This window comes from Myotis brandtii, unplaced genomic scaffold (genome assembly GCF_000412655.1).
Source record: "Myotis brandtii unplaced genomic scaffold, ASM41265v1 scaffold358, whole genome shotgun sequence".
Classification (NCBI taxonomy): domain Eukaryota; kingdom Metazoa; phylum Chordata; class Mammalia; order Chiroptera; family Vespertilionidae; genus Myotis; species Myotis brandtii.
The window spans coordinates 3,005,699-3,018,822 of record NW_005363772.1 but is presented as its reverse complement, the minus strand read 5'-3'; the positions used below and the strand labels follow the sequence as shown (position 1 = coordinate 3,018,822).

Genomic DNA, 13,124 nt, shown 5'->3' with positions numbered 1-13,124 from the left:
CAGTGGTTCTCAACCTTCCTAATGCCGCGACCCTTTAATACAGTTCCTCATGTTGTGGTGACCCCCAACCATAAAATTATTTTCGTTGCTACTTCATAACTGTAATTTTGCTACTGTTATGGATCGTAATGTAAATATCTGATATGCAGGATGTATTTAGGCGACCCCTGTGAAAGGGTCATTCGACCCCCAAAGGGGTCGCGACCCACAGGTTGAGAACCGCTGCTCTAATTCCTAATATCTTTGTGTTGTAAGTGAATGACTAAATTACTTTATCCAAGAAATAGAAATTAAAACATCTTTCACATTTACAAATTGTAATTCGACATTTTCTAAAAATCAATCTCTTTTGGAAAATTAAACACATTCACCTTTAAAAAGTTGAACAAACAAAAACACTCTGTGCCATCCATTCCTCCAGCCATCCATCCATACATTCAAGAAATATTTAATTTATTGTTCTGTGCCAAACGGGACACGACAGTGACAAAAGAAAATTCCTGTCCTCCTAGGGCTTACATTCTAGGTAAGGGAGTTACATTAAAATCAAGTAGTTAATAACTCACACGCACATGTTATTATTTTAATTATTATGGAGAAAGATCCTTTCGTTCTTCTAGTGTTTCCCAAACCACATTTGAAAAATCACTAGGGAGGGGACATGATGGTAAATGCCCAGCAAATTCATTTCTAGATGCTTGAAGAAGCTACGGAACTAGTATTGTCCTCTCGTCTCTGGGTCTGAAGAAATACATGACTTCCTTTATGGGAATAGTGATGTTGTGGAGCAATTGGTGGGCCATATTTCCCCATCATTGGTGGGAGTGGGGTTCTTGGGGGTACCGCTAAAATAAGCATTTTCAGAGTCCCCTCAGGAGAATGAGATGTGGTAAGAGGCTTCTATTGCTTGGAGTTACATTTCTCGGGTTCCAAAGCCTCATGCCCCTTAATTCAGTCCTGGAAAAGGAGCAGCTGCTTCTGATTCAGCAAAGCCAGAAGCAGGGCCGGTGTCCAAAGTGTCCTTTCCATCGTGGAGCTGGGTCCAGCCGAGCATCAGGCCAGTTAACGTCCATTGTCCGTTGTGGAGTCCACGTGGCCATGCAAATGCAGAAAAAAGCGCCCCCTGCAGCAGGAGTGCCAGGAGAGCTAGAGGGCCACGAGCCAAGAGGGGGAGAGGCTCCTGTGTCTGGTGGTTTAAATGTTCAGGTTTTGCCCCCTTGCAGGGGCCACGCCTGTTGTGGCCACTGACTTGTTCCCAGGTGTGACTAACAGGTAAGCATCTTCCATGGCACACGGACCTTCCTGGGCATGCGTCTCTGGTCCAGTCCCTGCCCCCAGTGATCTGCGGAAAATAGACTTGGAGATTGTTTACTGCAGCTTCCTGGCAAAGCTGTATAAATGGCATGCATCTATTATCTAGTCTTCTCTTTACTCTGTCCCTGTTAATAATAACCAGGTTATTACCACGGTATCAGTGAGACCCAGGAATTTCAAAGACTTGTCTTTTTTTTTCCTGCTTCCAGGGTTGAGCTATCAAACATGTATTTATTATAATCCCTGAAGGTCTTTTATTGATTTTTCTGTAATTTCAGACAGACCCTAATGAATAGGAGTCTAGATCAGTGGTCGGCAAACTCATTAGTCAACAGAGCCAAATATCAACGGTACAATGATTGAAATTTCTTTTGAGAGCCAAATTTTTTAAACTTAAACTATATAGGTAGGTACATTGTTAATAACTTAATTAGGGTACTCCTAAGCTGGCCTTTGCTAAAAACGTCCTCAATCTGAGGGGTCGACCTCAGCGAACGTACCCCCACTTCTTCTAACACCACTTCTTCAAAATAGACTTGCCCAGGCCGAAAACCGACTTCTGCGCATGGGCCACGAAGTTTCAATTGCACTGTACTTGCGCGCCCACACGTGGTATTTTGTGGAAGAGCCACACTCAAGGGGCCAAAGATCCGCATGTGGCTCGCGAGCCGCGGTTTGCCAACCACTGGTCTAGATCATCTGAAAACTAGTTGTGTGTGGCTGTTATTGTTGTTTTCATTTTGGCGAATTTCTTGCCATTTTGCATGTATCTTTGTCTTCATTTGGCCACTGTTTTAATGGAAATGACAAACTGACCTCTAGGAATCACAAAGAATTTAGTTTAGATTTAGATAAATAAAACCTCTTTAAAAAAAAAACTCCTTTGGTAAAGATTCTATGGTGAAGACTATTGCTGGTGTTTTAGGGTCCCTCCTTCAGTCCTGGCGGGCAAGGAAGGGACCAGTTCCTCACTTCCCTCAGCTCCTGAGTGTGTGGCCAGGATGAGAGAAAACAGTCCTGAGGTTCAGCTTCCCGGGGGGTCTGTGGTCCTGTGGTCTGCGGGTGCATGGAGTGCTAAGGGGGCTGCGTTCTCTCCCCGGCTCACCACACGCGATTCCTCAGAATGGACACCCCCTCTGTTTTCTGTCCTGCTCATTGCTGGCCTTCCTCTTGGCCACACTGTCTTCCCAGCCTTCTCTTTGGATTCTTAAGAGCCTATTTTGGAAGTCCAGAAGAATGAACATAGTTTCTTTCTCTTTTCTTCCAGTTTCAGTCCAAATTCTGCTCGAGATAATATAGACAAATGTATTTGGCTAGGGAATGAAGACATCTGGGAAAGAGAAGAAAGAACAAGAATTAACTTTTTAAGAAAGACTGAGATTTGTTACTTTTCGCAACTGCCCTATTCAGTTACACGGTTTGGTGGAGAGTCAGCACTTTGATCTGCTTTCCACCGTCCATCTGTGACACCCTGGGCCATATTCTCTCCTCTCGCTCTACCCCTCCCCCCAGTTCCTTCATGTTCTCACCCCTCTCCTTTGGGAAACCCACCATTTCCGCCTTGAGAAATGAGCCCTTCACGATTTAACCTCAGACTTAAGCTGGGCATTGGTGGGGGTTTCCCAAAGCCTTGATTCTGCTGACTGAAGTGGAAAGGGAGTGCTCCTCTGGTAGGAATGCCTGAAGCTGATTTCCGTCGAATGTGTCTGAGTGTGAGCATCCGCTGCCACAGTGAATAATTTCTTGCTGAGACCACACAGCTGAAATGTCTCATGTGGAAATGCCTTTTCTTCTTCCTAACACGACTTTGACCCTACTCTGAAAAGAATAATGATTCTGGCATCCTTATTCTAGAGGAATAGTTGTTTCTTCTTTGGGCTATCTATACTAATAAAAGGGTAATATGTTAATTAGACCGGACATCTTACGGACAACCTTCTGGACATCCTTCCAGACAAAGCCACGGTGGCGGGGCTGAAGCAGAGGCAATTAGGGGTGATCAGGCCAGCAGGGAAGAGCAGTTAGGGGGATCAGGCTGGCAGTTAGGGGGATAAAGCCAGCAGGGGAGAGCAGTTAGGGTGATCAGGCAGGCAGGCAGAGGCGGTTAGGGGCGATCAGGCAGGCAGACAGCGGCGGTTAGGGGGGATCAGGCAGGCAGGCAGAGGCGGTTAGGGGGATCAGGCAGGCAGGGGAGCAGTCAGGCAGGCAGAATGGTTACGGGCGATCAGGCAGGCAGGCAGGGGAGCGGTTAGGAGCCAGCAGTTCCAGATTGTGAGAGGGTGCAGGCCAGGCTGAGGGACACCCCCCTCCGTGCATAAATTTCTTGTACTGGGCCTCTCGTTTTCTTTATAAAGGACCTCCCAGTCTGGAGAGTAGCTCTGGACAGATGGCGCCATTCCCAAGTAGATTCCCTCTAATCCCCAAATTCCTTTATTGGTAGAAGGGAAGAGAATGGGTAAGAAGACCTCGGTTTATCTGGCCACAGATAGAAGAAAAAGCCCTTTATGTTGTATTTGTATTGTCTTCTGCTGTGTGTGTGTCCCTCCCGCCCCCCAAATACATATGTTGGATCCCAGTGCCCATTGTGCTGGGGTTTGGAAGTGGGGCTTTGGGTAGGTGATTAGGCTGTGACGGCGGAGCCCTCATGAATGGGGTTTTTGCCCTTATAATAGAGAATGGAGAGAGAGCCTTCGTTTTTTCTGCCAGTGAGCTTATATTGAGAAGACATATGTACTAGAGCCTTGATCTTGAACTTCCTAGCCTCCAGAAATGTGAAAAATAATTTATTTACCACAGACTGGGTGGCTGTAATTTATAAGCCACCCAGTCTGTGGTATTTTTGGTTACAGTAGCCCGAACAGACTAAGACAGCTTCCTAGGGCTTCCATAACATACCACTGTGCCGTGCCAGCACGGCCAAGAGTGAATCTGAGGAGGGGTGGTGAAGATTGAAGAAAAGACAAGAGAATACAGCTGGGGCTCGGTGGATCTCCCGTGCCTGGATGAGGACACAAAAGCCCCAGTCTGCAAGCCGATGCTTTATTTTATAGTCTGATTAAAACAAGGGTAGATTAACATGTATACAAATGTTCTTGTTTTGGCAACACTTGCTGCACCTCCCACAGCCCATTAGCTACTTAGGAAGGAATTAGGGAGGGCTACAAGCTCAGGCTTAATTATGCTAGGAGAGCTCTGCCCTCCAGACTGGGACTTGTTTGTGGCCCTGCCACAGGTCAGCCCAAGGCTTGACCCTAGAGCTGCTCCCTATATGTTATCACACACTGGATACCTTAAAACAGCAAACATTTACTCCCTCTCAGTTCTGGGGGTTGGAAGTCCTAAATTTCAGTGTCAGCATGGCCATGCTCTCTCTAAGGTTCTCAGGTAGGATCCTTCCTGCATCTTCTTAACTTCTGCTAGTTGCCAGCCACCCTTGGTGTTCCTTGGCTTGCGTCCCTTCAATCTCTCCTGTCATCAGATGTCATTCTCCCTGTGTGTGTTTGTGCCCAAGTTTACCTCTTGTTATAAGGATACTACCTTAATCCAGTAGGATCTCATTTTAACAGCATTACATCTTCAAAGAGCCTATTTCCAAATAAGGTCATGTTCACAGGTACTGGTGGTTAGGTCTTGAATGTATCTTTTTGATGGAAATAGTTTGAAATAACCGTCTTCTCTAATCAGACTCCTCATGCGGGTATTTAGTATGGCTCCAAATTCTTGTCCTGTCTTCTACCCCCCATATTCCATGCCCATTTTAATACAGATTCTTCTCTACACAGAATGACTTCCTTGTGCCATCCTCTTTCCCCTTTCTACTATGAACATTTTACCCATTTCTTAAAACTTTTATTAGAAGCATTTCTTGCATGATTCTTTTTTGAAAACCACAAATCAAACATGATTCCTTGTATTTCTGCCTTTATTTTCCTCATATGAATTACATTTCAATAATTGTTTTAATTCTTCCAACTAGAAAGTGGATTGTTTAAAAGAAGAAAATAAGTCTTTCTTACCCTATAATTCCACAATAGTTTTGTGCTTTGCACATAGGGTCACGCAATCAGAGAAAAACAGATGTTTTTGAAAATACAGGGCTTGTGTGTTTTAAGCACGTTAGAATAAGTAAAATCTTAGTTTATACACTCTTCTCTGGATTACTCTCTGTTTTAAACAGGAAAAATGTTTGGTATAAAAGCATTGTACAGTTATTATCCGAAACATATAAGGCAATTAATCTGTCTGCAGGCTCCAGCTCATCTTGTGATCTTTGGAAAGGCAGTTGCCTTTACCAATTAATAAAAGTAGAACTCACACGAAAAATTTCACAGATGAGAAGAGCCAAAAAATAATTATTGTTGAATATCATTCAAGTGCAATTGCTTGATGTTTTCACTCTATTCTTGTGTGAACCAAAATGGAAACAAACATTAAAATCCTAACGATACGAAGATAAACGTGAAATAGAAGTTACTAAAAGTAAAAAGACTGAGTTTGTCATCTTTATTCCCCAATCCTGGTTTTTAAAAAACTGCACAATGTTAGTCAAAGACTCTGCTGTAGGTTATATGTGCACTTACAAGTGTGTGTGCCTTTTATGTATACATACATATTTTTATTCCTATTTAGTGTTGCATGTGTATTTAAATTAAAAATATGTTATTAATATGAGATGATTGATTTTACTTTTTTCTTTTTAACACATAATGAGTTCAAATCCTTAGCCTTTATTGGCTATCTTTCCCTGTGGGTGATATGTCTTTATTTTTTTTTTTTAATAAAGATAGATAACTATCCACCAATGCTTTTGAGCCCTCTGCATTAATATATAGGCATCTCTCTGTTCATATATTACATCAGGACTAGTGTTTCTATTTGTATTAATGAGCTAATAAGACCTATTTATTGGTAAAATTATTTGGGTACTGCTTATTAAGTAAGCACTGTGTCCACCCAATATATAAAGCAATTGCTACTACTTTGCTTAATAAAGATTGTTGTGGATTGAAAGTATTTCTAGGACCCAGAGATTTCTCGCCCATGATATTGTTCCCTTTTAGCATTCAGTGCTGCTGCCCATGTTCACATTCTCATTATTGCTAATATTGATTGTTGGTTGGATTTTTAGGCCATGCTGTGTAGTGACATCAGCTAATTTCAAATATTGTTGTGAGGGTCTCTGTCAGGTAACATTGGATACCATAGATGGCTGTCCTTGAATATCTTCATTAGCTGTCTTTCAGTTTTTAATTAGGATTTAAATTAGATTTCTTATTGTGATGGCTCCCTACAAATGTGCTATACTCATCCAGAAACTTACCAAGTGTTTTCACCATTGATTTCTAAAGCACTTAATAGTAAACTAGAGGCCTGGTGCATGAAATTCGTGCATGGGTACCCTCAGCCCAGCCTGCACCCTCTCCAATCCAGTGCCCCTTGGGGGATGTCTGACTGCTGGTTTAGGCCCGATCCTGGGGATTGGGCCTAAACCAACAGTCAGACATCCCTCTCACAATCCTGGACCGCTGGTTCCTAATCACTCGCCTGGCTGCCTGGTTTCCCCTAACTGCCTCCCCTGCCGGCCTGATCGCTCCTAACTGCCCCCTCGCTGCTGGCCAGGTCGCCCCCAACTGCTGCCTCCCCGCTGGCCTGGTCGCTCCTAACTGCCCCCCCCGTTGTTCAGTCATTTGGTTGTCCCTCACTACCCCCCTTACTGGCCTGGTCACCCCACGCAGCCTACTTGTTCAGTCGTTTGGTTGTCTCTCACTAACCCCCCTGCTGGCCTGGTTGTAGGCAGCCATTTGTGAGGGTGTGAAGGTCAATTTGCATATTACCTCTTTATTATATAGTAAATGATGCTATTTCTTCTTTAGTACCTGGGGTTGTTTTCTTTATTTAGCCATATAAACAGGAGCATGACAGGGAATAGTAAGCAAAATGTGGCTACAGAATCCTTGAGATGGAAACATGCTTCTCATGTGGAAGGAATAGTCCGGAGCCCAGTGTGGCCGGGACTGTGGGGAGTTCAGAAAGGTAGGGGGGCAGGTTCTGTAGTGCTGTTGGCCCTGGTGAAGACGTGGCTTTCACTCTAAATGAGATGGCAGCCTTCAGAGGGTTTTGAGCAGAAGAAGCATGATCTGATCAGAAGGATAGCCCTGGCTCCTGGGTTAAGGCTAGACTCTAGAGGACAAGGATGGAGGAGGGAGACCAGTTAAAAGGCTACTGCAGTATTCCAGGTGGCTCTGACCAGGGAAGGGTGGAAGTGTGAGAAGCAATTTGACGATAGACATAGACATAGATGATGGTTATTACTAATCAATCATTGCTCCCTATACTTTGTCAACAGGCTTCATTTCAAACATCTCATTCTCACTAACGCTTCTTAAGCAGCACTTCTAATCGTTCTAGCACCTCCACTCCAATACATTTTTAAATGACATTAGAAGCTACAATTCACTGATCCTATCACTTTTTCATTGTCCTTTCTGGCTTCGTTTCCTTCCCTATTCAGCTTAGATTTCATGGGCCCATTTAAATTCCTTGCATGGAAGGAACCAGACTGCTGAACCTCTCTGGACAAAAACTCGTAAACATGCTTACTGGCCTCATTCACTGGCCTCACAGACATGTGTCCTGGTCTGCACTGGGTGAAGGAAACTCTTCCATTTAGATACTAGATCATTCCATTCTTACCTAGTCAAAATGTTGCTCTAGCAAATGTCTCTTCTCTCTCAGAAACCAAACAAAGATGATATTATAATACTCATCTTTCAGAAACCCTTCCTTGTACCTTATCCGTTTCTCTAGCTACCACCTATTTCTTGGCCCCCCACAATACTTTTCAGGAGTTCACCTCATTGTATTTTTACTTCCTCTATTCCCATTCTTATTTGGATGGAAAATAATACAATATTATTAAATAATAACACTGGATTAAACTTTGTTTCGTGAACCAACCTATATAAAACAGGAAATAGTTTTCTTGAGTGATTTATAAATATTCCTAAAATTCAATTATAAAATAATAGCTTCAAAAATGATTTGCTCTAGAGCAGCATTAATGGAATGAATATTTAATTTACCAAATTATCACTTAAAAGATAATGTTTATTTGGCTATATAGACATAGATGATAGAGACCTAAAACCTGGATTATTATTCTGGAATAGGTTCTGGATTATTGTTTAAAATCTAACTCCATTCTTTGTAATCACAATTTGAATGAACATCCCACACATAATACAGAGACTTATTTATTAGTCTGTAAATGTTGATAAAATACTGAAATGAACTATACTGCTTGAGTTTAATACTGGCTCTATTATTGTCTAGCTATGTTATCACAGACAAGTCCCTTAAAATGCTCTATGCCTTAATTTCCCCACTTGTAAAATGGGGATAATAAGAGTGTCTACCCAGCCCAGGCTGGATGGGCTCAGTTGGTTGGAGTGTCATCCTATACACCAAAAGGTTGTGGATTTGATCCCTGGTTGGGGCATTTACAGGAGGCAACTGATCAATCAACTTCTCTTCTCTTCCCTCCTCTTCCCTCCTCTCCCCTCCCCTCCCCTCCCCTTTTTCTTCTCCTCCTTCTCCTCCTCTTCCTCCTCTTCCTCCTCCTCCTCCTCCTCCTCTTCTTCTTCTTCTTCTTCTTCCTCTCTCTCTCTCTCTCTCTCTCTCTCTCTCTCTCTCTCTCTCTCTCTCTCTCTCTCTCTCTCTCTCTCTCTCTCTCTCTCTCTCTCTCTCTCTCTCTCTCTCTCTCTCTCTCTCTCTCTCTCTCTCTCTCTCTCTCTCTCTCTCTCTCTCTCTCTCTCTCTCTCTCTCTCTCTCTCTCTCTCTCTCTTTCTTTTCTTTCCTCTCTCTCTCCCTCTCTCTTTCTCTAAAATCAATAAAAACATATCCTTAGGTGAGGGTTAAAAATAAAAAAGAGTGTGTCTCCAGGATCTCTTAGTAGGGTCAAATGAGATCATGTACTTAAGTGTTTAGGACTGTGCCTGCAACAGAGTAAGAGACAGGACCTGTGTTATGAATAAAAGAATTATATGGAGATCTTTGTTACTAGAAGCCCCCTGGGAACTTGAGGCATAAATAGAATATCTAAAAGGTTAAAGACATTTCAAGGTTTCAGGAAATTATTTAATAGAACCATAAAATTGACAGTGAAGGCACTACTAGCTATCTACAAAGTGAGAGAATTAGCCAACAAGTGCCATAGGCATTCAAATGAGAAAGATTACATCCAGTAACAGTGGTTTGTAATTTATGGTGAGATTTTTGTTTTTTAAATGTCTGGTTTCAATTATAATAAAACTGAGATATGTACCCATAAAGTGCCAGTTTTGATGTGTGAAGAAACAGAAGCAAAGGAGTTCAGTACAAACTTGATTAGATGCCATAAGAGAAATGCTTCTGAAACACAGATACCTATTTTTGTGTATATAGAAGCTGCCATTATATCGGCACCATTGCACTGCACTGTCACACTGTTGACCGAGTTGTTTTACATGTGCATGTACTTTAAATTTATTGTAGGGGATATCAATTACCTATCACTGGGATTTACTTTTTCCTGGCACAATTATACAATTATGGAAGATACAACTTTAATCAACAAATATTAATTGAGCAACTACTTTGGATAAGACATAGTTTTCTCATGCTAAGAACATATATATTCCAAAATAAAAATATAAGACTGATGTAGTAATAGTGGATTCTTGTGATTTCATTCTTTTTGCATTTCAAATAGGCATGCTTTCCTGACATGTAATTAATTGCCACGAACCCCAGAACTTAAGCTCTGTGTACAAGTGGACAAAGTAATTTCAAAGTTTGTCTCCAGGAAAGGGAGTGGGAAAGATCTAAAACTTGTTTTCTCTCTCTTTTTCCCTCTAGTTGGCCCGTCATAACAAATTATTACAGCAGATGCTCAAACCTGGATCAGATCCAGATGATGGAGATGAAGCCTTAAAGTATTATGCCAACCACACCGCACAGATTGAGGTAACTGTCCATTATTTCTTGAAAGGGGCCAACTGTGAAAAGATATATTTACTTTCTATTTCAGACCTTTTTCATAAGTGTTTCCCAGAACAACGAAGCCAAATTGATATAAACTGTAAAAGTACACACTAAAAAATGAGATGTGAGGAGTGATCTACAAAAATTTGAGGCACACAACATTTTTTTTAAAGTTGTCTTTTGTCTTTTGGCCATGACTATTTAAGTTTCCTTTCTTAACTAATAAGGTAGTTTTGGTTCTGTTTTGTTTTGGTCATGGAAGCTTCATCACAGAGCAGTGATGTTTTAGAGAAAAGATTATGATATTATATGTCGGGGGGTCTCCCTTCTCCGCATCCAGCACTGGGAGAGAGAGAGAGAGCGAACCGGTTCTTTGAGTAGAGGCGCTTGGGATTGAGAAAGAAATGAAAGAGACAAGACACAAAAATAGAAGAAGCTGGGCCTGGGTGGGCTTCTGCCCTCTGATGGAGGGACAGACAGGGCCCCCAACACTGGAAGTAAGTTTAATATATACTCGACATAACAGGAAGTGACATCACATCTGGATGGGCCTTGAGTTCCTGGCAACATAATGGGATCCACCCCCTTAGCACCTGGGCTGGAAAAGTCAGACTGAGTGGCATCCTTGCCTCTTGGCTAGGACCGCCTCCAGGGCGCGGCTCTGCCTGCGCCCTGGGTTCAGTTGACAATATTTTTAATAACGCCCGTTGTGCCTACCAGTGGCCCCCCCACAATAATAGAAGCAGTCATTTAAGAAAAGGTTTCTTTTTAAAAACTATAGAAGGCTTATTAAAATAGAGATCTCTGTGTAAGAAAATATTCGAAAGTGTAAGAAACACTGAAGTCACAAATAAAGTTTTTATATCGATAGCATAAACTTGGGATGGTGTAAGAGTTTCCATTTTCAGTATGCAACAATTGACCTCCCCACACCCATAAATAAGACATTCTTTAATGGCCGGTGGCAGTTCAGGAGGTGTGGGTCCACACAGACTTATCATGATGTGTTGTGAGACCCATATGGCTGTCATTTACGAGCTATGGTGTCATTCTGACTCTAGTTGGCAGAGCTAATTGGGCAGAAGTAGGTAGCGTGGTAGATGTTTGTCACTAGTAATTTGCATTCAAACATTCATTCACTTTGGCAGATATATTTTAGTGTTCAGCAGAGTGCATGATGGGCATCACTGCTCTTAACTCTTGTGATATATAATCACTAGACCTTATTGTTTACTATTGCCAAACCTTTGGAATAATGAGCATTATGACCTGTGTCACAGAGTGGATCCCTTGCTAGTATTTATAAACATTAATATTCCTGTAGCTTTTGTGGGATACTTGACCTAATGGAAACTATTAGATGGACCAGCAGCAAAGCGTTGCTTTCTGCATCAGCTGCTTAGGAAACAGAGGCTGGCAAAGTCAGGGAGCTGGAGAAATGGATACAAATAGATCATCAAGCCAGTATGGTTCTAAGGAAGGTCCCAGAAGCCAAAGTGCAAAGCGAGGTGATTAGAAAAGATCAGGAAAAGCCAGGAGAGTGGGTAAGCCAGAGGTGGGGATTGGGGTGTGTGAGAGATGGGGCTATTGTTGTAGTTGGACTTTTATTGGTTTCCCAGCAGTGAGGTAAGATTTAGCTGGAAATACATGAATTCAGTAAACATGTACTGAGCATTTATTCGCTACCAATTCTCATGCTCATTCAAAGACCACCTCATAAGACCTGCCCTCTTTTCTTCACAGTATTTGTTCATTTCCCCTCACTGTGCTCCTGACACATTCTGTTGGTCATTCTGTTGGTTTAACATGCAGTATTGCTTCTTATGTGTCATTTGTCCTCTGCATGAGGCAGGTCCTAGTCATCTTTGTATTTCAAAAACTGAACACTGTATCTGGCATATCACCACAATGATGAATATTGTAGAAAATCAGAGTTTGTCGGTAAGTTATAGACTCAAAGATCCCGGGAAATAGGAAGCACCTTGTGGATTACCTGGTCTGCTCACCCATCCAAGGAGGAATCTAATCTAATAAAAGACAAATAGGGTAATTAACCGTACCTCCGACACGATTCCCATTGGCTAATCAGGGCGATATGCAAATTAACTGCCAACCAAGATGGCAGCCGGCAGCCAGGCAGCTGAAGCGAACAGGAGGCTTGCTTGCTCCAGTGATGGAGGAAGCCAACGTTCCCCGCCTGCCGCAGCCCCACTCTGAGCTGCACTCTAAGAAACAATGTTGCAATTATAGAAGCTAAACAAACCCCAGATACCTGCTTTCAGCAGCTGAGGCCTCAAGCTGGAGCCGGCCTCAGAGCTAAAGCCAGCTCTCAGCTCCAGTGACAGCCATAGAAGGTAAATAAATCCCAGAATTAAAAAAGAAAAAAAGGAGAGGTTGGGAGCTTCAGTCGCCCGCCAGCCTGAAAACGGCCCTCAGCCCCTCACCCAGACTGGCCAGGCACCCCAGTGGGGACCCCCACCCTGAAGGGGGTGCGACCAGCTGCAAACAGCCATCATCCCCTCATCCAGGCTGGCCAGGCACCCAAGCGGGACCCCCACCCTGATCCAGGACACCCTTCAGGGCAAACCAGCCGGCCCCCACCCGTGCACCAGGCCTCTATCCTCTATAGTAAAAGGGTAATATGCAAACTGACCCTAACAGCAGAAAGACTGGGAATGACTGGTCACTATGACACACACTGACCACCAGGGGGCAGACGCTCAATGCAGGAGCTGCCCTCTGGTGGTCAGGGCGCTCCCACATGGGAGGAGCTCTGCTCAGACACAAGC

The 13,124-nt window shown here is 43.0% G+C and overlaps 1 protein-coding gene across 7 annotated transcripts in view; it reads left to right on the top strand.

The window, feature by feature from the left end:
* Positions 1-13,124, top strand: part of ITPR2 (inositol 1,4,5-trisphosphate receptor, type 2) — a 401,602-nt gene that overhangs the window by 298,506 nt on the left and 89,972 nt on the right. For all 7 annotated transcript variants that reach the window (XM_014544263.1, XM_014544267.1, XM_014544268.1 and 4 more), the window contains one exon: positions 10,210-10,317. In XM_014544263.1, the coding sequence (XP_014399749.1) occupies positions 10,210-10,317 (108 nt within the window). The remainder of the gene's footprint in view (positions 1-10,209; positions 10,318-13,124) is intronic.